At 44.4% G+C, this 22,017-nt stretch overlaps 2 protein-coding genes across 4 annotated transcripts in view; one reads left to right on the top strand and one right to left on the bottom strand.

Annotated features, from left to right (window-relative positions):
* The window catches only part of SYNE2 (spectrin repeat containing, nuclear envelope 2), a 239,253-nt gene extending 227,671 nt beyond the window's left edge, over nt 1-11,582 (top strand). Inside the window, exons 104-115 of one of the 2 annotated variants that reach the window (XM_004681791.2) lie at nt 745-939; nt 1,878-2,160; nt 2,692-2,760; nt 3,653-3,792; nt 5,521-5,635; nt 6,354-6,556; nt 7,396-7,596; nt 8,376-8,501; nt 9,611-9,802; nt 10,399-10,485; nt 10,954-11,000; nt 11,268-11,582. In XM_004681791.2, the coding sequence (XP_004681848.1) occupies nt 745-939; nt 1,878-2,160; nt 2,692-2,760; nt 3,653-3,792; nt 5,521-5,635; nt 6,354-6,556; nt 7,396-7,596; nt 8,376-8,501; nt 9,611-9,802; nt 10,399-10,485; nt 10,954-11,000; nt 11,268-11,490 (1,881 nt within the window). In that variant the 3' untranslated portion in view covers nt 11,491-11,582. Of the gene's footprint in view, nt 1-744; nt 940-1,877; nt 2,161-2,691; nt 2,761-3,652; nt 3,793-5,520; nt 5,636-6,353; nt 6,557-7,395; nt 7,597-8,375; nt 8,502-9,610; nt 9,803-10,398; nt 10,486-10,950; nt 11,001-11,267 lie in introns of both variants that reach the window. The other variant, XM_004681792.2, reaches the window with a different exon arrangement.
* A 6,371-nt stretch (nt 11,583-17,953) lies between these two features.
* The window catches only part of ESR2 (estrogen receptor 2 (ER beta)), a 37,992-nt gene continuing 33,928 nt past the window's right edge, over nt 17,954-22,017 (bottom strand). For both annotated transcript variants that reach the window (XM_004682083.2, XM_012724711.1), the window contains 2 exons: nt 19,965-20,145; nt 17,954-18,451 (listed from right to left, as the gene is read on the bottom strand). In XM_004682083.2, the coding sequence (XP_004682140.2) occupies nt 18,265-18,451; nt 19,965-20,145 (368 nt within the window). In that variant the 3' untranslated portion in view covers nt 17,954-18,264. The remainder of the gene's footprint in view (nt 18,452-19,964; nt 20,146-22,017) is intronic.

The raw sequence follows: 22,017 nt of genomic DNA, 5'->3' as shown, positions 1-22,017 counted from the left end.
GGTTGGCCATGTACAATCTCACCTGCTACTCTAAGAACAGATTCGTGCCTCATTAAAGAGCCAGGCTGCGTGTGAAGCTGGGCATATGGCTGGGCGGTCACAAGCAAGGATACTATTCCCTGTGGTCAGTGAACAGACCATTTGTTCCTTGTCATTTATAACCACCCAGGGAGGCACACACTGCAGGTTCAGACAGTTGGTAAGGAGCTGTTTCTCCTGCACTTGGGCCAAATGCAGTATGTTGGAGCAACAGGAAGAGAGAGGCATGAAGGGAGGCAAGAGCCCCCCTTTTCCCATAATTAGAATATCTGTGCAACACTCGCTGCACTTAATTCCCTCTTTCACTAGATTTTAGAAGAGTAATGTTGTATCAGTAGAAATAAAAAGCTCATTGGTGATTTACTGTGGGAAATTCTCTCCACCAAGTGTCAGTAAGATAAGTTCTCTCCCTCACATCCAATAGTAGTAAGTGTCCTGCCATGTCAAATTTGCAGAAATATTTTATTTGGAAAAGATGGTGCCCGAAACAGGGAGAAAAACAGTATGTCCAGTTGTTTTAAGTTATTAAATCTTTATTGTCACTTTGTCAGAAACGGATGAAGCTAAAGTATGAGGAGAAAGGAACAAAGCAATAATCGCCTTTGGTGATTTCTCTGTGGTCCTGCCGTAAGAAACAGACATTGATTCCACAGGAACATATTCTTTCTTTGAAATCCTTTTTTTTTTTTTTTACACACTAAACAGGGTTTCCAACAGGAAATCACACTCAATACCAACAAGATTGATCAGCTGATTGTTTTCGGGGAGCAGCTCATTCAGAAGAGCGAGCCCCTGGATGCTGTGCTGATTGAAGACGAGCTGGAGGAGCTGCACCGCTACTGCCAGGAAGTGTTCGGCAGGGTCTCACGCTTCCACCGGCGGCTGACCTCGCCCGCTGCGGTAAGGGGGCGCCCGGAGACCTCTGGCTGCCGCAGTTGGTTCTGACCAGATTTTTCTACCTGTTCCACCTGTGCCAGGACCCCTAAAAAACTTCCATAACATCTGGCCCTGCTTACAGTTGTGACTTGGGGGCACAGCTCAGATCTAGGAGCTTTTATATTTGTGGCTTTATTAGTACTTTGTTCTCCTCCTTGAGGCATTGAAAGCACCAGCTTTCAAAAGAAACTCTGAAGCTGACTTTGGGAAACCTTTGGTGAGATAATGCCATTATTGAAGGCTCACTGCACCTCTGAGCCTGCAGCTCTCTGAGGGGCACTGACCAACATGGCTGGTTGCATTGTGTTTTTTTTTGGGGGGGGGGAGGGGCCCTCCAATTGACTCAGTGCCATTGTTTCATCAGACATAGCCTCAAAATTTACCCCATATTCCTTTATTTCTAAATATAGCACTGTCTAGCTGTTTCTCCTAGGTGGACAGAGGCATTACAACATGGGAGTAAGGTTATCTATGCTGAGCACTGAAATTGGAGGTTGAGAGAGAAAGAACTGGCTCACCTGGTCCTTAAAGTTGTGAATTTTATCCAGAATAGTGGAATGGTCTTAAAAAATTTGTGATTTTAATTTTCTAATTTTGAAGGAAGCTGTCATTTCTCATCAGTGAAACTTTGGCTTGTATTTTCTTCTGCATAAAGTTGTTTATCAAATTTTTTATTTCTAGGGACAAAGCTGGAGTTTGTGGAAAATAGATTTTAGATGCCCACCCCCACCCCCCATTAGGTCATCCAAATTGGAATACCTAGGCAGGACTTGAGAATTTGATTCTTTTTAAAATGGCCTCAGATATACTCATGGTGGCCATTTAGGAACTGCAGGACCAGCTCCTACAAACACAGTAGGCTGCGATTGGCTAATTCCGAAACCTGCATCCTCCCATTTTAGGGCTTGGAAGATGAGAAGGAGGCCTCTGAGAATGAAACAGACATGGAAGACCCCCGGGAGATCCAGACTGACTCATGGCGGAAAAGGAGAGCGAGTGAGGAGCCCTCATCCCCTCAGTCCCTCTGCCAGCTGGTGCCCCCTGCTCCAGGGCCAGAGCGGTCTGGCTGTGAGACTCCCGTCAGTGTGGACTCCATCCCCCTAGAATGGGATCACACAGGTGATGTGGGGGGCTCGTCCTCTCATGAAGAAGATGAGGAAGGCCCATTCTACAGTGCACTGTCAGGTAACAGCCCAGATTTCCAGAACCCTTTAAATGGACCCACTTGGCTGTTATTTGAGGGCGTTAGCAACACGCCAACTCTCAGTGATCAAGAGTGCAGCTTATGACTAACGCAGTCATCCTGTGACTTCTTAAGTTCCATTCTGCCCACATGCAACTGACCCTAGAGTTTATTCACAATGATTACAGGCAGAATGAAAAGAAAAATGAGACAAAATTCATGTTTGGGATATTAAGACCATTCACTGATACCTCTGGCTGTTTGGGGGGCTCGTCGTGAACTCTTCAACTGAGTTTTTCAGAGTATCAGTAAATTGTCTCCTTTGTCTGCACTCCCATTCCCTATGCTACCTCAAACAGCCAGAGTTAGTCGGCTGAAAAAATCCTGTTTTTGGTAAAGCATTTTAATAAAACAGATAAAAGGCAGTTACTTTTCTCCTTCCAGCTGACATTTCTACTGTTTTAACTTAATACTTGGGCATTCATTCATGTACAGATGCCTGCAGTGAGGAAAATGACATTATTCTTTTTCAGATATAGAAATCCCTGAAAATCCTGAGGCATATCTTAAAATGACCACAAAAACTTTGAGAGCGTCTTCTGGTAGGCCCCTGCCCATGCATGTGTCTCGACATGGCGGCATCCCGTGGCGCACACTGCATCTAAACCTCGCTCCCATGTCATGTCTGACCTCTGCCTTCTGTGACACCATGCGCCTCGGTCCTCGTGTCATGGTGTATTGACATTGCTGTACTCACACATTCCCGCGTGCTCCTTCCCAGCCCCCGACCAGAGCAGCCGCAGCGCCACCCCGTAGGCCTGTGCAGAAGGGAATTTTTTTCATGATGCCTTTTTAATTTTTATTTTCCCTCCATCTAACCAAAATCTTTTTGGCACTGGCCAAGCTTTCTTCATGGTGGCTTGGTTTGAAATGGTTTCCTTGCTTATGGTGATTTCCTGGGAGGATAGCGGGAATGGGGACGGTGGTGGGAGGGTTAAGAGGTACTGTTATATTTGCTGCAGGAGAAGAAACCTTTCCTTGACTGGTGGCTCTTTTATTCCCTGCCTTTTCCCCATCTGCAGCGCTGGGGTAGAGTCTCAAGTAACCCTTGGCTCCCCTAGCCCATCCTCATGCTCACTTCCTTGTTCCCCCTACTCCTCACAGGCCTTCAGTCCTCTTGGCTCCTGGCCTGGCTGCCCAGTGTCCCCACCACCAGAGACCCCAGCTCCAACACACCACTCATCCCGCAGCAAATCCTGTTTGTTGTGCTCCATCGTGCACCCATCTAGCAGAGGCCCAGTGTGGCTCAGTTGCATGACTCATTCCATTCCCTTCTGGGACATAATGACATTTTGCAAACATGCATGCTTTGCAAGGAAAGCTGCAGAACTCATACTATAACCTGATGCCATGTTACCCATGACCCATTTTTGTCAGTAAATATGGATCTTTGGTTAGAAGGTATGGACTGTCACTTGCTCCTTTTCGTTGCAGGTAAATCCATTTCTGAGGGCCCCTCGTGGCACGTTCCTGACAGCCCTTCCTGTCCCAAGCATCGCTACAAACCGATGGGAGGTGATAGGAATGTACGGCCCATCCCCCCAGATTCCAGCACCCCTTATAAGCCTGCCTATGTAAGTCTTGACACCACTGAGAATATAATTCAAGTGTATCAGTCATAGTTAAAATTTTTTAAGATTTTGGTGTGTAGAGTGTGCTTGCTGCCTAGGCACATTTTGAGTCAGTTTGCCCATGGTGCCAGGCTCTCTACTGAGCTGTTCACACCTGGTTGCAACTCCTGCATGACTGACCAGAGTTAAATTATGGTTTCTGGCCTGACACCATCTTTGTATGTAAATGGACATAATACATCTCTGCTGTTTCCATAGTCCATGCAAGTAGAGGCTTTCCTGATCCCCCAAAGCTTTGTTGTGGTTTCCTTTTGACCACACATTCTATTACAAAAGTGTGACTTCATAGTCAGTTTGTGCTGTGGCAGACAGGGGTTTGATTCCTTGGCATGCCAGTGATAGGCTCTGGGGCCATAAGCACTTTATCCTCATGAGGGATGCTTACAAGAGGACAGACATACCTTCACACCTGTGTATCCTAATTAAGAAGGCCCTCAGAAGTGACCAACATCGAGCCTGTTAATGCTGTTTTTTTCCTGCTTATAGCAGTGACACTCCCTTCTTCGTTACATTTTCCTCAGGCAACATGAAGCCTTGGCTCCCTGGCGTGACAGCTGTTGGGGGGCAGCCAGCCAGCCTAGGGTTTAGTGTTGGTCACAGATTGTTCTCAGCACAGAGAATTAGTGACGAGCAGGTTAAAATTAAAATGGCTTGCATATGGTTAGTGCCGTCACAGAGTTCCTTCTGACAAGCAACGTACACCCGACTGGATAAACCCACAGAGTATCCTCTGGCTCTGGGAGAGAATATTGCTAGATAACTTGAGAAGAGTCTGCCTGTACATGGTCAGACCCAGATCATTTGATAATGGCTTTTCCTTGCCCAACTCAGAAACTTTTCTTCTTGTTTAGCAAGTAGTCATTTTTCTATGGTGCGGAGTAAGATGTGCCAGCATCAGGGGAGAGACCCCAGCACCTGAGCCTTGCATTACCTCTAGGGCCACACAGTCTGGCCTTTGTGGTGACTGTGTCCTTCACCTGGCCAGTTGCAAAAACTCAAAACTTCTTTGTATCTGAAATGATGAACCATGTCACCACAAAAAATGAAGGGTTTTGTATTTTTTGCATTCCACACAAGGATATTATATGGACACTATCCAATGTAGGCATAGAGTTTCTAAAAAGAATATGTTTATTTTTGGAAAGCCCAATCAGCTCTGTGATAACAAGAGTCAGTATGCGCAAGAAGGATAAGTACATGACTATGAACTACCCTTGGAGGTGGATTTATCCTCTATGTGCTTCTGATTCTGATGACGGTGATGCCAGCCAACTCTGCTTAGTGACTGGGATAACTAAAATTTTGTAAAATGTTGCAAATATGAAAGCGCCAACACCGTGCAATTCTGCTGAGTCTTTCTACTCTTTTTGTGTGGTTCTTCTAAAGAGTATTCAGAAGTCTGTGAATTAAGTCAGGCGGTTTTATCCCCATGATTGACACCTCATCTTCTTCCCTTCCTCATCCTTGCTGAGGCTTTGTTTGCACCATCAGCTCTGCCTGCCTTTAGGTGCCATCCATGCCCTAGAGCACCTCTGCATTACTGACAGTCACCCTCTGAAGGAAAAGGACCACCCAGATTATTCATTTCTCACCTGATAATATGAACCAATATAATGGTTCAAACCAACTTTGAAGTTGATAGCTGGTAACTGAAAAATTGGCTTATTCCAGGTAAAGCTGCTATTAGCTCCAGGCACTGACGGTGGCAAAGAAGAGCCCCACATCTTGAATGGCAGCTCACGACAGGAAGACGGTGTCCTGGCCAGCCTAACTGGGCAGCAGTCAGGTACAGTTCAAGTAGGCGGGGAAAGTGGTAGCAATAAATTCTGGTTTCCAGTGTTGACAGGGATATAGTTTAAATCACTGAATGGTAGGACATTAAGAACTCTTAGTTGATCAACTATCAACTGTATAATTTGCCTAAAATCCACTACCTGACCCTATAGTAGCTGGTGTCATTTTATAATCCGCTGAACCGTATCCCAAAACATTTCCTGGGCTGTTTACTCTTGAAACTATTCTGTAAATACAGACAACATGGGCCCCATAGAGTGATGTGCATTCATGACTTCATTTGTAGGAAATGATCACACATGAAAGTGATGATCAAGACTTGTGTCAGGTGTCTCCTCACTGGGCCAGTCACTGTGAAAGGAGTCACTACAGTCAAGCTGGTCATACTGACCTGATCAGATTGATGGAGGAAGTGCCTTAGAAACTGGGTGAAGTGAACTGTTGAACTTGGACCACAGTGCATACTGGCAACACGTTGGTTTTCCAGCATAGCCTCTACCTCATTCCAGCCCTGTGGGAGTGTGCTCACCCCAGCCTTGAACCAGAGTGAGGGAAATGTGCTATTCCTGGGGAAGCGATAACTCCCAAACCCAGAGGCTTCTGCAAAGGGCATAGCTGAAACTCTTATCTCCGGGACCCTGCATTATTTGGAGGCAGAGAAATCTGTTTGCAGTATTGTTTTACACTAATTAATGGCCTTTTTCTTCCAGGTGCCTTTGAAAGATGGGAGCTGATCCAAGCACAAGAACTCCACAGTAAACTCAGAATAAAACAAAACCTTCAGCAGTTGAACTCTGAAATCAGTGACATTGACACGTGGCTGAAGAAAACTGAAGCAGAGCTGGAAACACTAAAAATGGCAGAGCCTCCCTCTGATGTGCAGGAAATGGGACTCCAAGTGAAGAGACTGAAGGTGAGTGAGAAGCGTGGAAGGGAAGACGAATTCACTATGTGCATGCAAATGCATTGCTCCACTGAACTAGTCTGATCTGTCAGGAGAGAAACTGGCAACTTGCAAATGGTGTGTGGAGCCTCTTCCATGTCACGTCTACAACAAAGACCCAGACGCAGAGCACGTACAAATGATCCCAAAACTTGGGGTGTGGTTTTGATGCACGGTCCTGGAAAGATTTCAACAGCACCCCTAAGTGCTCTTCCAGGCTGTGTAGTGGATTGTGGGACCAGCTGATACATTCATTCAGTGTACTGAGCTGGATACCCAGTCACATGGTTAGGATTTGTCACCTACATAGCCCTCACCACTTTAAAACTGACCAGGGAACAAGGGCAGTTAGGATGCCCCGACAAGCCTAGGCTCCTAACCAGGACGGGTTTTGGCGTATACAGGGATCCTTTGTTCTTTTTACTTTGTGCATTTACCATTCATCCTATGAAACAGCACTTCTGTGGTATCTGGGAGCAAAATGCTAGGTAACTGCATATACTTTCTATGGAGAAAACTTGTAATCCAGTCCAGAAATATTAAGCCAACCAGAGGTCAGCATGGTCTCTTCATACCTCTGATGGAATCAACCTGTCAGGAGACAGGCCCTATGGCTGGTCAGGTTCACTGACCTTGTAGGGCAGCTCCCTCCTCTGATGCTTCCCAGCCAGTGACAGGCGAGGTCACTCTTGTTTCCGTGGCCACAGCTTGGAACAGCATTTGGCAGAGCCACTCCCTGCAGAGGCTCAGAATGAGCTCCACGACACTGTTCTCAGAGTGCCTAAACCTCTCTTTTCCCTCTGTGGTAGGAGATACTAAAAGCCTTTGACATCTACAAGGCTTTAGTGGCCTCTGTCAACGTGAACAGCAAGGAATTTCTGCAAGCCGAAAGCACTGAATCCCAGGAGCTCCGCAGCAGACTGGGCCGGCTGAGCCTCCGCTGGGACGCGGTGCAGGGTGCGGTGGAGCGCTGGAGAGAGAGCCTGCGGCAGTCGCTCATGCAGTGCCAGGTACGCCCACAGCCAGTGCCAAGGCCCAGTCCAGGCACAGCCAGGTCCACATGAGTGGGACAAGCAGATATTTTTACCGTCATCAGGCTGCTTTGGCACAGCCAGCCATGACTAGTATTAGGAAACATGTGCTTTACCATGTGTTTCCAAAGGGGCCGAACAGCTCTCTCAGGGACATGATGTTTGGCCTATGTCTTCTGCTCTCTGCAAGCATTCCAGTAGGTGGGAAAGGCCACTTTACATGACCCTGACTGTCCTGCAGGAAAGCCAGACAGTAGAGTAATTTACAAGATCTGGCCCTGGAACAGGAATAGTTTAACCCAGTTTAGCAGCTGCATGGCTTTGAGTTAATCATTGGACAGTCTAGGCCTCTGTTTTCCCATATGAGAAATGGGAACAATTTTAGTGCCTAGTTCACTGGTTTTAGGACTGAATATATTTAACCTTGGCCCAGCACTGACACAGTAAGTAGTCAGCACACTCCAGTGTGTGCTCCCTCTGACCCATCTTAGGGACTGAGAACCCTGGCCCTGTGCACAGGCTGTCCTGTGAGTCATCAGTCTTAACCACTGAATTCCGCAGTTTGTTGAAAAATGTGTGTGGTCTTCCCATGTAATATATCAGCTGGGACATTCTGAACCATGTCCCCTCATCCCATCCCTTTCTTGTTGTCACTTTTCACCAGGTATTAATCTGGCTGCCTTACTAACTGAATAAGAAGGGCAGCAAGCTGCTTCCTTTTGCGGTTCTCAAAGCCCATTGCTGTGTTGTTGTTTCAGGACTTCCACCAGTTGAGTCAAAATTTGCTGCTGTGGTTAGCAAGTGCCGAGAGCCGAAGGCAGAAGGCCCATGTTACTAGCCCAGAGGCAGACCCCCAGCTTCTGGAAAGTCAGGAAGAACTCCTGGTAAGTATCTTTCAAGAGGCTCTGCCTCTGTCCGGAGGCAAGTTTGTCAGGAGCCATGCCTCGTGTTTGTGGAACAATGCCAGGGTGTTTGCCATAACCCCAATGGAGAGTTGGGCCCTCACATTCCAGCGGGTGTCTCCTTGAGCATCCAGTTTTAGCTCTGAAACAGTCTGTGCAGGGAGGAACAGCTGTGGTCCAAAGTAGAAGGTCTTCAAAACAATGAGGCACTGGGGTCATAGGTGTTTAGCAATGGCAGATGGCCATTTGATTAGAAGGATTATTTTCCTTGTGAATATGGCTAATTTGGGGAGCACTATCATGAACCCATTTGCTCCACAGCCATGATAAAGTTTTCTGTATCCACAACAGAAGTCTTATGTGGTAAGGACTTATATTTTCATATTTACTTCACTAACTTGACTTAGACATATATTCTCACCTGCACTTAAGTGACATTTTCATTCATGTAGTCAAGTGTAGGTGGTTCCATTTAATCAAAGTGCTGGTGATTTTTTTTAAAAAAAATTCTATACTAAGATTTTGCAAAAGCCCCGTTCTCCAGAGCACCATTAAGTAAATGTTCTGGGGCATAGAAAATGTTCTAGAGCTGCAGTAACTACTATGGTAATTACTAGCCACAGGGAGCTTATTAGCTCTTGAAATGTGGCTATTATGAATCTGAATTGTTAATTTTTAACTTAAATTGAAATAGCTGCGTGTTGTCTAGTGGCTATTGCATTGGACAGTAAGATAACCACCTGCAAGAATTCAAGCTGATTCACCTGACATCCCTCTCTCTGTTGTTGTTCATGGACTTGGATTTCTCACATAGTGGTTGACAACGTTGTCTTCAGGGTACCCCTCACTTCTTTGCCCAAAGTTCTTCCAACATCACAATGTCTCCTAAATGAGAAGGCATGAAAAAGAGGTCGGGTGTACAGTACTTGATAGCTACATGCGAGGCTTGAGGACACAGGCAGAAGTAGAATGTCCTACCTCAACTTTTGCACCACCCACACAGAGGCCCCAGAGTTGTCTTGACACTGAGCAAGCCTCATCTGGTCACACTCGCATCCCTTTTGACAAGAAACTTTCACCTTTATCTTCAGCAACTGAAAAAGGAGCTCATAGACCATCAATCTCAAGTAAACTCCTTACAAGAGATTTCAAACAGCCTTCTGATTAAGGGGCATGAAGAAGACTACATTGAGGCAGAAGAAAAGGTACATGTAATTGAGAAGAAACTCAAGCAACTACTTGAGCAAGTGTCCCAAGATATAACGTCCTTGCAAGGAAGCCAGGTGAGTCAGTGGTGGCCTTTCAACCTGAAAGTGGCCAGCAGTTTTGGGGGTCTGAGTGGAATGTCGAGTCCTGCCCTTTCTAGCTGTGTGGTCATGTGTAAAAGGGAGGTAACAGTGGCATCTGCCTGGAGCCAGACTCCTCTGTCATTGCTGTCATAGCCTTGTGCAAAACATATTTGTGTCCTCACTTCTTCCTGTGACAGCACAAGTTCTCTCAACAGTGCTCTTGTACCTTCTTTTTTTTTAAATGGGACCCCACTCAAAGGGCACGCCCAGACCAGGGAGGGAGGCTCAGTGGATGGGACCGGCCTCCCCTCCCACAGTCAGTACTTCCTGCTGACACCTGCTGCTCATGGACACTGTCCCTCCACATGCATCCGTGTTCACTATGGGTTTAATAGTGCAAGAGACTGGCCTTACCTTGTTTGTTTCGTCTTGTCTGAAAATGTCCCTGTTAAAGAGGCCCCTCTTCAAGAAAGACTTGAACTGGGTAAGGAGTAAAGAGCCCAGTGAAAAATCTATAGGAAACATGGTCTTGTGCTGAGGCTTTTCAGAACTTTCTGTTCCCTCAATCTGACCCATTGTATGCATTTTAGAACCCAGACACATCTCTACCCGGCCTTGATGAGGTAGACTCTGGCGCTCAGCCTCCAGCAGCATCCCTGCCAGCTCCCCAAGTGAAGGTGAGAACCCTTTATTCTGTGAGAAACCACAGGTTATCTTTTGAAGTTGTAACTCCAAAACCGCACTACACATTTCCATAATAGCAAAGCTCTACTTCAACATGCCGGTCAGGCAAGAGATTTACTCTAAAGAGGAAAAACCCTAAAAACTAGAGTATACATTTTAGACACCTACCACAAAGGGGTCTTCGACTCAGTGGCTCCTCCTCTGGGGTTATAGTTGTTTGGGGGAGAAAGGAGTATCCTTCCACCATGCTGAAGGGGCTTCTTGATCTCTTCATTAAAAGATTGACACACGGGAGTGTGAAATTCATAATCACTTAACACATCATTTCTTATCTCAGTTCAGTCTCAAATGTATTACACTAACCTCAAAAGTTTGCCAGGAAGACCACCTGGGAATGTGTATAGCTTCAGAAGTTTTAGCTTTCACTGTCTTCAACTAACTGGATTATTTTTTCCTAGGAGTTCGGAATAGCGAGGACTACGAAAGGCAAGAACAAGACAGATGGCAGGTAAGGACCTCATAGTCACAGGGTTGAGTGCCCCCGACCCACACTCACCTCTCTAGTCCTGCCAACATGCTATCGAGGGCCTTGTAAAAACTGTCTTTTTTCATCTGGAAAAGACCTAGGCTTCTCTTCTAACACTTAAAAATGGGGTCACCACTGGGGTTGTCCTGGGTGTCTTATTGAAAGCCAGGTTGGGGTGGGGGAGGTCAGGCATGAGACTAGTGGGAGGTTCTGAAGGCAAAACCTAAACTCTCCACCCCCTGTTAGCAGGGTTCCTGGCCTCACAGACCCCAGCAGCTCAAGGCCTCAGCGCTCCTTCCTCTCCCGGGTGATGAGGGCAGCGCTGCCCCTGCAGCTGCTCCTTCTTCTGCTGCTGCTCCTGGCCTGTCTGCTGCCCTCCTCCGAAGAAGACTACAGCTGTACTCAGGCCAACAACTTCGCCAGGTCCTTCTACCCCATGCTGAGGTACACCAACGGGCCACCCCCCACATAGAGGGCTCAGCACTACCTGTCCGGCCCACCTACCTGTGGGCTGGGCTAGAGTTCTGCCAGGACAGCTTTGCGGGATGCTTTTCCTCCAGGGGAGGGAATGTGTCCAACAGTGGCCCTGGGGCATTTTGGCAAAATTGATTGGTTTCAGGATCCCTGTTTAATGCAGTTTCCTGAAAAGCCAAGCACTTTGTGAATTTATCTGTAAAACATTACAATGTAGCTAATATGGTCAATGGACGGTAGTGTTCATCACCTAATGTATATTATAGAAACAAGCTAGCAGATTTCCACCTTAAAAATTGTTCTGAAACACATATGCACCCTTGGCTGATCAGTTGAAACAATCATATTTAAAATGTTTAGAGTAAATTTTATTCCAATCAGCTAGTAATTTTGAGCTGAGGGTTAAAGACCATTCTGTTCAGTACTTCAGTCTGCTCTTTTATACTGCTTTGAATTTTTAAAGAAATTATATTGCATGGATGTGATTATTTGTGCATATTTTTTAACAGCGCTAAATCTATGAATAATATAAACTTTCATTTTTTAAAAAAATCAGATTTTAGCTTGAGCTTTTGATTAATGTACAGTAAATGCCAAACTATGGACTTGATAGCAATGTTTTTTGTAAGTTAATTTTATAAGACTTTTCACATTTAAAGTAATGCTTCAGGTTTTGTTTAACTGTTTGGCAATGGGCAGGGTGGGGGGCTATGGTACAGCAACTTGAAGCATTTTGTGGTCTGTACAACTCAGATGTTTCTCATTAAAATAAAAAAGTAGCCATTTTTTGCTATGCTGCATTATATTTTTTAGTGTAAATGGTGTGTATGATTTTTCATAGAACAGAATTATTTTTAAAATACTGGGGATTTATCACTTTTAATTCTGTTAAGCTTTATATATAGTCTACTTATTCTGTACAAAGTGAAATAAATAGACCTATATAAGCTTAAGAGCTGGAAACCCATGACTGTGGAAATGACCCTGTGTGTGACCTTCCCGGGCTATAGGAGCCATAAGAGTGAAAAGGCAAGGAAGGTGGACACAGAGTCATTTCACCTGTATTTTTCTATTCCCAGTTCACTCCAGAACAAACCAGAAGAGAATGTGTAGTCAATGTCATAGGCAAAGCTACCCGCTTTCTGTACAATCTAGTTATACTTATTGTCTATTTACCACCAAAGTTACTGAACCAATTCCTTAATTAACTGCTCCTCTCTCGACACTAAAAATATACCACTGACCATACAGCCTCTTCAGTCCCCCTCTCCTCAGCAAATGAAGCCCAGGCTCTCTTTACTTTGGGTATTTAAAGTTACAAAGTGTTAGAAATTACCTGAAAAATTACTTTACCACATAACTTCAAAGTCATTTAACTCCTTAAAATAATTCCTCTTTTTTCACACACAAAAAAAAAAAATCCCAAAGGGAAATTTTAGCAAAAATGTTACCCAAACTTTTTCTTAAATCCTTTGAATCAGTGGGAAGGTCCTTGATCCATTTTCTCCAGAAGCAAAAAGCAGAATCTAACTTCCAGTCCAAAGGAGGTGATCATTCCAAGACTTAAGGAACCTTAAAGAGAACCTCCAGAGTAAAACAAAATCACAGTGAAAGGATTTTCATTTTTAATCCCCATTATGCCAACAGTTCTAGAGTAAAGGATTTTCGTTTGAGCCTGTTTGCCAGGCTTGTCCTATCTTCCCCTCAACCCCATGAAGTGCTTTCATATTCTTACAGGCTTTTTCATTTTCTGTCGTATATTTATCTCTGTACGCCTGATGGGGTATCATAGTAATGGAGCCAGAATGGGTAATTACACAAAATCTACCCAAAAAAGTATGCGCTACCTACCAGGTCTTCTGTATTTGTGGGCCACAATTAGACTACACAGAGCCTGTGGTCATAAATCACATGTGACATTAGCTAACTTTAATTGTTGCTGCTTACATCAGATTCTTAACTCTAGGAAAGGTCTAACGTTTTCACCAAATTCTTAAACTTGACAAACCTAACAGAATTCAGAAGGCGCAGGAACATTGACTTCTTTACCCATTTACTCCAAGTTCTTACACTTAAATCTTATTCTTAACTCCCAACAAATACATTTTTTAAAGCAAAATTATGGAAAACACTTTATTTAGCTTATGGTGCATTAAAATTTTTTCTGCAACAGTTCAATATATGTTAAAGGTATACAGCAAAGAAGTAGTATACTTGGAAGGATGGAAAGTGGATCTCAAAACCTGCTTTCACACAGTAGCAAACAACCATTTGTATAAAAGCCCAAATTTTAAAAGCCTGCTTTTGGTATAAAGCATTCATCCAAAAATAGTGACAGATCATAGGTAGCCAACAAGCCCTGGGACCACTGAATAATAAAGGTATAGGACCAGTAAGCATGGCATACAAACACCCAACATTGAAAAAAGTAAAATTCAGCCACACAGATTGTGCAGATAGATGGATGTTGCTCTGGGCTAGCATTATCATACCTTTGCTCTTCCCATAAAGAAAACTCACCAGTGGTCCCACCAGTGTATAGGATTCTTAACTCCAAAGCAACAAAAAATGGCTGTTAAGAAGTTCATACATCATAGACACACATCTATGACCTGCCATGGGAGCCAAAATTCTAGCAACTTTGGAGCTATAAAGAATAAGTGGCACATGTTCCACACTATAGAATACCACAGGGAGGTATCAGTGCATAAAAGGGGTGAGAATTTTACAGGGGTACGTTTCTAAGGAACTTACTCTACTGTTACAGAACAGCTAGGGAAACAGTAAGTGACAGGAGGTGGCGGCACTAGCTGATGAGCCTAGAATGGGAGGGCAGGAGTGATACTGTCATCTGTTTCTTTCTGCCTGTTCTGGAAAGGTTCATGCAGTCCCATCGAAGCTGACAAGGAACTCGAGGGCAGCTACAGCTCACCTATCATTGCTATGCCCTAAGACTTGGCTAAAAACAGCTGACTCTGGCAGCCAGTCCTGTGGCAGGAACAGTGCCAGCCTAGCAGGCTTCCACGTCATTACAGTGTCTCCAGGGGTGTTCTGGAAATCAGGAGGGCCCCTTCAAACCAGAGCAGCCAGTTGGGTCACTGTGATGGATTCTGCAGTCTAAATGTATTTAACTAGTTTAGCTGCCTGATTATGTTCAGCACTGAACTTCAACTGCCTATGTTCAATTCTGTCGCTTACTCCCCAGGTGACCTTGAGCAAAGTTTGCTTCTCTACCCTGGTTTTCCACAGATAACCAAGATAAGAGCAGTTATTTAAAGCAGTAAATATGAATGCATGAGGCAATGAGACCTGTGTATATCATATAACAAGTGCCCCATAAATGTTTTCAGGTACTAAATGATAAGTTTTTATCATTTCCTTCACATAACCATTATCACAGTTTTTAAAGATTTTAGCAACTTTTAAAGAAATGTGTCAAATCTTAAAAATATTTTGTTTCAAAATAGACCTAAGAAATTGACTCACCTTGAACTTGAGGTTTTCATATATGCAAACCTCTTAACAGATTTAAAGAAGAACCAAATTTTGTTGGTAGAAAGTGCTTCAACTTATTTTATACATGTGAATTTGCAATACATAGCTCTGCTAAGAGTTGATTACTGGTTTTCAGTAAGATCTAAAATAATTACCCTTGCAGGTGAGTTAGCAAGGGAAATTTTTATTTGTATCATTTTTTTTTTTAATACAGTTGAGACCTCCAGATTTATTAGTCTGACAGCTTCATCTCTGTTCTCACATCAGTTTTTTTCATGAAAAATCTCCAAGGTTGTTAGGTCTGAATCCCCTGTGGACATCAAGTATGTGACAGAGCTGAGACCAGGAGCATCGCAAAGGTCAGGGGAGACCCAGTTAGACCTGTCATGGACACTCAGCATGCACCTCCTCTGGGACGACCACGAGGGTCCTCCCCAGCACCTCCGTGAGCACTGAGGTGCTGTTGGCAGAGCAGCAGCGGCGGCTTTCCTGCCCACCTGTGACTGTGCAGGGGCCACTCTTTTCCTTTCTCTTTTCCCAGTGTTCCTAATATTAAGAATACTCCGTGGTAATTAATTTTACTAAAATCTGTTCATATGCCCCCATATTAGACACATTTTTGGAATTAAGTACAAATCTTCATGTTCTACAAGTAAGTTTCCCATATTAAATGAGCAAATGAAAACTGAAGAAAGGAACTTTGCCGTAAGAGTGGAAAGCAAAAATGAGAATCATTTTTTCCTAACACATAAAGTGCCATTCGATGTTTTGGGTTTTTTTTTTTTTAATAGTCAACCCTGTTTATAGTTGTCAGGTTTATTGTTCCTAATTAACTCCTGGACTGAACTTGAAAGTTGAGTTTAAATCTGTACTTGAAAATACTGAAATCACTGCAGTAGCCATGGGGGGAATTTTAAGTTGTCCATGGACCAATTTTGATGACCACCACAAAAAGCCCTCCTAAGGAGAATAACTAATCTTTAAAATAGACACTGAGGCTTTACCCAAAGTACCCAAAAATGGCAGCCTGACTTTTCACGCTGCTGGCATATATAGGGCTGTAGTCAGAACTGATGAGCATGGTGGTTTGAAGCAGTGCATCTCAAGGAAGTGTGGGGGAGAACTTAGGCTGTTCTAAACAATACAAGCTATATCTTTGTTACCTCACCTGCCCACCTGTCTCAGACCCCAGTGTAAGCAACAGACTTGCACAGAAGACCCTCCCAGGTTAGACTAAACCCCTGGCATATCAGGTGACACATGAGTCAAGATGAAATCACCATAGTGTCACAGCCTCCTCGCTGGCTAAATTCAAATGCAGTGACACGAGCAGCCTTGGGAAGATGCAGGAATATTTGAGGAAGATGAAAAGTGCACATTGGATCTGTTTTACTAGAGAGAAGGCACTAGTCCAGGTAAGCAAGGATTTAGCACAGAAAGGTGCTTCGACACCTGAGTCCAAACTCATGCTTACCTTGGGCATCAAAATCCAAACTAACAAACTACGTAATAAAACTACTGCGTCATTTGTCTCATTTTTTGTTTTTTTCTGACCTGTGTAGTCTTCTGTATAAATACAATTAACAGCATTACATTAACAAATTAGTGTTCGAAGCTGTCTTCTCTGCTCCCCCTTCCTACTCTCTAGTTTCACAGTCCCTCTGTTTGGTACATGGGATTCTATCTAAGCTGACCAAAGAAAAGTTGACCTTCTAGATAATACTGATTCCTATAACATCAAGCTTATACTTTCTGTACCAAATCTCACAAAGGCCACAACATTGAATCACTTAAGAATTTCAAACCACCTCAGAATACATACAATGGTATGTTCTCTAGATCTATGTCCAAGTATTTCTGAAACAGTTTCACTCAACTTTTAGTAAAATTGCACTGGTATCAAAGTTAAGAATTCTTCAAGGTCTCATTAGCAGGAACCACTTTGAATTTAATCTAATGACTTAGTAAATATAAAATGTGCTAGCCAAAGTAAACTTACTTTTGAAAAGAAAATGTATTTCATCTCCTATCACAAGGTTATTTTTTCAAAACACTGTCATAAAATGCAAACATAATTGCTCACCTCCAAAGTATAGATGTAGCTCATTTTATGTATCACTGTTTCTGAAAATTTGTATGATGATTTCAAAGGTGCGCTATCTTGTCCTATTTATGTTCCACATGGAAAAGGGCTAATATTTTACTCAGTTTCTATATTACCCAGCTAACCATAAAAATGCTCTGATAAGAAAATATTTTAAAGGAGCCTTCGGGTGTAAAAGAATTCTTTCTTGCTTTAAGTAATTACCCCTTTATATTTCTCTGAAGTAGACTTGACAAACCAGATCTCATTCAAGTGTTGAACTCACAAAGTCTACAGTTAGGCCCTGAACCTGACACACTGGCTTCTATGGAGATTGTCCCTGCAGATAGCCTGCAGTGTCCTGTCTCAAGTGGATGGCTGATGTGACAGCTGCCCCAGGAAGAGAAACCCTCTGAAGAGAACCCATTCCTACCAATACTGAACCTTACTCACACACACCAGGCCCCCAGGACAACAGCATTCTAAGGAAGTGCAATTCCAGGGACAGGAAGACATTAGTTGCCACCACAATTTCCCATGAAAGTGATCCCACACACATGCAATTTTCAGGCCTTATGAATGCAAATCAAGAGGAATGGGTTTGCGTGAAGATGGCAACACAGTCCAGGGAAAGAGCTGGCACATGTCCCACCTGACCACTGGCTCCTAGGTCACCATTCCTCTGGCCTCCAGCACAGTAGTATCAATACATGACATCAGTCCTCACAGACCTGTGAGGTAGGTATGCGAAATTAGTAAATGGATTGTCATCATGCTTTTCAATCCTACAATCAAGTGATGCCAAAGAAGGGCAGCTTTTGTTCCCATGAGTGTGCCACATTCAGCCCCCTTCCACTTTACAACCCTTACAACTTGCATTTCCACCAGGCTCTCAAGTGTTTTCCAAAGCAATGGAAGGTAGTGGCAAGGAAGGGTCAACAGTGAGACCCTGCAGACCAAGCAAAACATAAACTCTGCATTCAAGCACCCCTGGTCACAAGAAGTCTGGCTCTCTCACCTTGACTCTTGGGAAGTGGGGAGGTCAGAGGTGAATGGCACCTGACCGAGCCTGCCATAACCAAAGGAGGAACACAGTAGAAGGAAGCCCACCCACTCCCCTTGGGGCTCATGATTCATGCTGCTGTCATGCTTAAATCTCTGACCTCTGCAGCCGGTTCACATCAGAGCTGGGCATCACTGAAATTGTGGGTTCTGGAAGCCCTCTTTGTTCTCACTCTCCTCTGCTGGGATACCCCCAGACCCTACGACTGAGGACTTAAACCCACGAAGCGTGTGGGCATTCAGCATCTCCAGCAACAGATCATAGACTGGGACCATGTTTTTGCACTTCATGCTGAGTAGGTGTTCCATGCCCTTGTTACTGTGGGGACAAAGAAAAAGTGTTGAGAGAAGCAGTCCCGGAATTTGATTTCTTCCCCAACTCACCCATGCACAGCAAGTCCACCCCCAACTCCCATGAATGTTCCCCAGCCCTTTCTTTGTTCAATGCATCTGGCCCCTTCAATAATCTACACCACCCATCTGGCACAGGGTAATTGATTTTCACTAGTTAAATTCAACACAAGGATTGAACAAGTATTGAACCTTTACTCTGGGGCCAATTTCGCTTCCTGAGAGATCTGGTCACAATTTTTATCAGTTAATTAATATATAACCTCATAGACTAACATACAACCTGTTATGTGTGAGCATATTTCATTGAACAACTGGCATTTAACTCATCATGCGTCTGTGCATTTGTGCATGTGGATACACACAGCTCTTGCCTGAATGAAGCTTACCCAACATGTATTTCTCCACAAGGCCCATTAGAGTCTTGTTCTCTTAGGAACAACATCAGCAGTGCTTGCAAGCTGTTTTTAAAGTAAATTTTTTTTTTAAGTAAGATTTCTAAGAGCAGTGCGGGACATTTGTTTATACTATGAGAATTGAAATAAGAGAGGCCTCAGCTAATTTGCCCTTGGCTAAGGATGTAAGCATGGGTAACTCAGGTTACTCTGACTGTCCAAGAAAAACCTCAAAAGATTCATACTGGTTTTTAGGGTTACAAATAAGTTTTACAAGCAAGCAAATTTGCAAATATGAAATCCCAAAATGGGATGATGGACTGTCTGGTCTACAAATGGTTGTGTACTGAATAGTCATTCAAGAGGAAGCAGAGGCAAGGGTAATTTTTTTATTTCACCCCTCTCGTTTATGTTCTTGAAATATATGTTCTCTTCCACTCAAACCCTAGACTTGCCTCCTCAGGTGAGCAATTGCCTTCCACCCTCAACTTCCTCCTCCAGCCCCAGGGCAGGGCTGCTCCTGTGACCATCACTCCACATTGTCGCCCTTCATCAGTGCCCACAGCTTACACCTCCTGAACTCACTCCTTCTGCTTTCTCAGCCTTGGGGTCACAGACCTGTTAGTCTCAACCTTAATATCCTGATGCTGTGGCCTCCCCAGATCACCAGTCTCAGGTACTGATCCAGGAGAACTGGGCTAACCCTCTCAGGAAAATGACTCAGGCACCAGCCTGAGGGCCAAGGCGGGGTGGTGGAGAGTCACCCCTTTTAGAACTCTATATGCAAGCTAAAATGCCCAGCAACTGAAGAACAGATGATCCACCACAGGATGCCACGAAGAGCCAAAAAGGTGTCACATTGACAGTCATTCACAGTAAACTATGTACTGATCCTCAGTTACAGGCATGAGGCCTGGAAATCCACATCCCCACTCAGGGATTCATTTTCCTTCCAAGATGACAATTCTGCCTTTCCCATCTACCGACAAATATGTGTCCCAAAACTCTTCACCCTCCTCTTAGTATGTACACCCCATACACATGCACATGCACACACACCTGGGAGCAGGCCCCCAGGGATTGTACCTGGCATGCCTGACATGAGAAAGGAGCATCAGCAGGTTAGCCAGGCGAATAGACTGCTGCTGGGAAGGGATGCCACTCTTGGAGATCACCCAGACCAGGGCATCAGTCACGGCATTCAGTAAGTGAGTCAGCTTCTGGCTACTCTCAGCCTCCTGGGGTGCTGCAGTTAATGGGTACATATCTAGACAAAGAATAACAGTTTCAGTAGTTGCACTGAGAAAAGGAAAGGGAATTTGTGTGCATAGCCGTTCGGCCTGCCTATCTTCTCCAGAAGGGAGGCCAAATTGATCTGGGTTTCCCTGACCTCCACATGCTTGATGAAACGGTAAAAGCACATGTCACCTCCCCATGTGTCCTTCCCCCAGAGCCAGTGCCATCGCTGTGCTGGTGGGGAATGTCTGCATGCAAGGCAGACTCAACGGCCTCTCCAAGTGCCCACCTGGGCCAGAAGAGTGGCCTTGCAAGGCAGTAAATGTATCCAGGAAGCTGACACCATGGCACAGTGTTTGTCAGGTACGGCGCCAAATACATAGATAGAGATTGTCAGAAAGTGTCAATTGCTTTACACTTAGGTTAAGTACCCTTACAGGAAGGGTCCTTACAGCGGCTAAGTACAATGGCTATGCCCACCCCTTCATGTGTGCCATGTGTAGACAGCCACAGTAAGGCCACTGCCACCTCTATCCAACCCTTGGCATCCCCCTCTGCCAGTATCTGGCAGAGCAGAAGACTACACATTTGGGGTCTGTCTTACCATCTCTTTAGGCTTACCGTCTCTAATTCTGACCTATCCCAAGTTACCCAGCACCACAGCCTCAAGCCCTCATTTTGCAAAGCTTATAAACTCATTTCCTGAGGTCCCATGAGTTAGGTTACCTTGCCCTGTATCGTGTCTAGCCTAGATTCTGAGACACACAAACTCCCCATGGTTATAAAACTACTCTGGTAGAGCTCCTGTCCCGTTCTCTCCATCCCTCCCTTAAACCACCCACCCTCTATACCAACTTCCTGATTCCTGGAAGCATGGAAATAATTATCTTCTCTTCCAGACTTTTGATTTCAAAGGAAGGATAAATAATAAATATGTGAAATCAACAGGCAAGCTGCCAACTTTTGACTGTAATGGGAAAGAAGGGTGGCTGGCACTCCATTATCCACAGAATCTGTTTTGATAACTTCTATTCTCTGTAGCTGACATTTTCACTTCAATTAAGGAAACTCGGATAAACTGAGTTGAACACTTCAATTAAGACAAAGGACATGCTAAACCACAATGATGCAATTCTACTTCTTTGCTATGCCCCTCCACGATGTCTGATGATGCCGATTTAAAGCATCATCTTTTACAGTAGCTCAGAAGCTACAGTTCTAACCCACCTGCCCACCTCACTCTCCAGTGAGAAACTGATGCTCTCCACATCCTCAACCCTCCCATTGATCCTCAGAGCATACGACCTGCCCACCCACTGCAGAGGACACAAGTTCTCACGCTTGACCCTGCCTGCCCTTTTCAAGCTGCCCAAATGCAGATCTGCTCATGCATCTATAATGGCTTCCCTGCTCTTTTCATCCTCAGTTCACCTTATCTTGAAACTTATTTCCAATCCCTTAAATTTGCCCTACTCGCTGAACTTTCTGAGTGGAACAAATGCTTCCCTCCCTCCCCCTTGTTACTTACATCCTTCCTCCTTTAGATAGGAGTCACTGTATTTTGGGAAAGAAATATGCTATATCAATTTTAATGGGGGAGTGTGCAGAGGGGGAGGTTTTATATATAAAAACATTAATGTCTATAAAGTCACCCTGGGAAGGACTGGTTGATGACCCCATTTTGTCTGCCACCTGATGTCTGCTTAGCAGTGCCACACCTGCACTTTGGACATCATGTACCCTCTCGTTCACTAAGCAGGTACATAGAGAGGAACTGCTAAGCAGGCCGTGGACAGGAGCAAGGGACAAGACATGATGCCCCCACCCTCAGTATGCTTACTGTCAGACACACAAGAAAACAAAAATCAACCCCTCAAAAAAGTTAGCTTCCGGGCCCTCCCTG

This window comes from Condylura cristata, unplaced genomic scaffold, assembly GCF_000260355.1.
Source record: "Condylura cristata isolate star-nosed mole 26May11 unplaced genomic scaffold, ConCri1.0 scaffold00013, whole genome shotgun sequence".
Classification (NCBI taxonomy): domain Eukaryota; kingdom Metazoa; phylum Chordata; class Mammalia; order Eulipotyphla; family Talpidae; genus Condylura; species Condylura cristata.
Note: the sequence above shows the minus strand (reverse complement) of the source record. Positions and strands in the feature narration are given on the sequence as shown.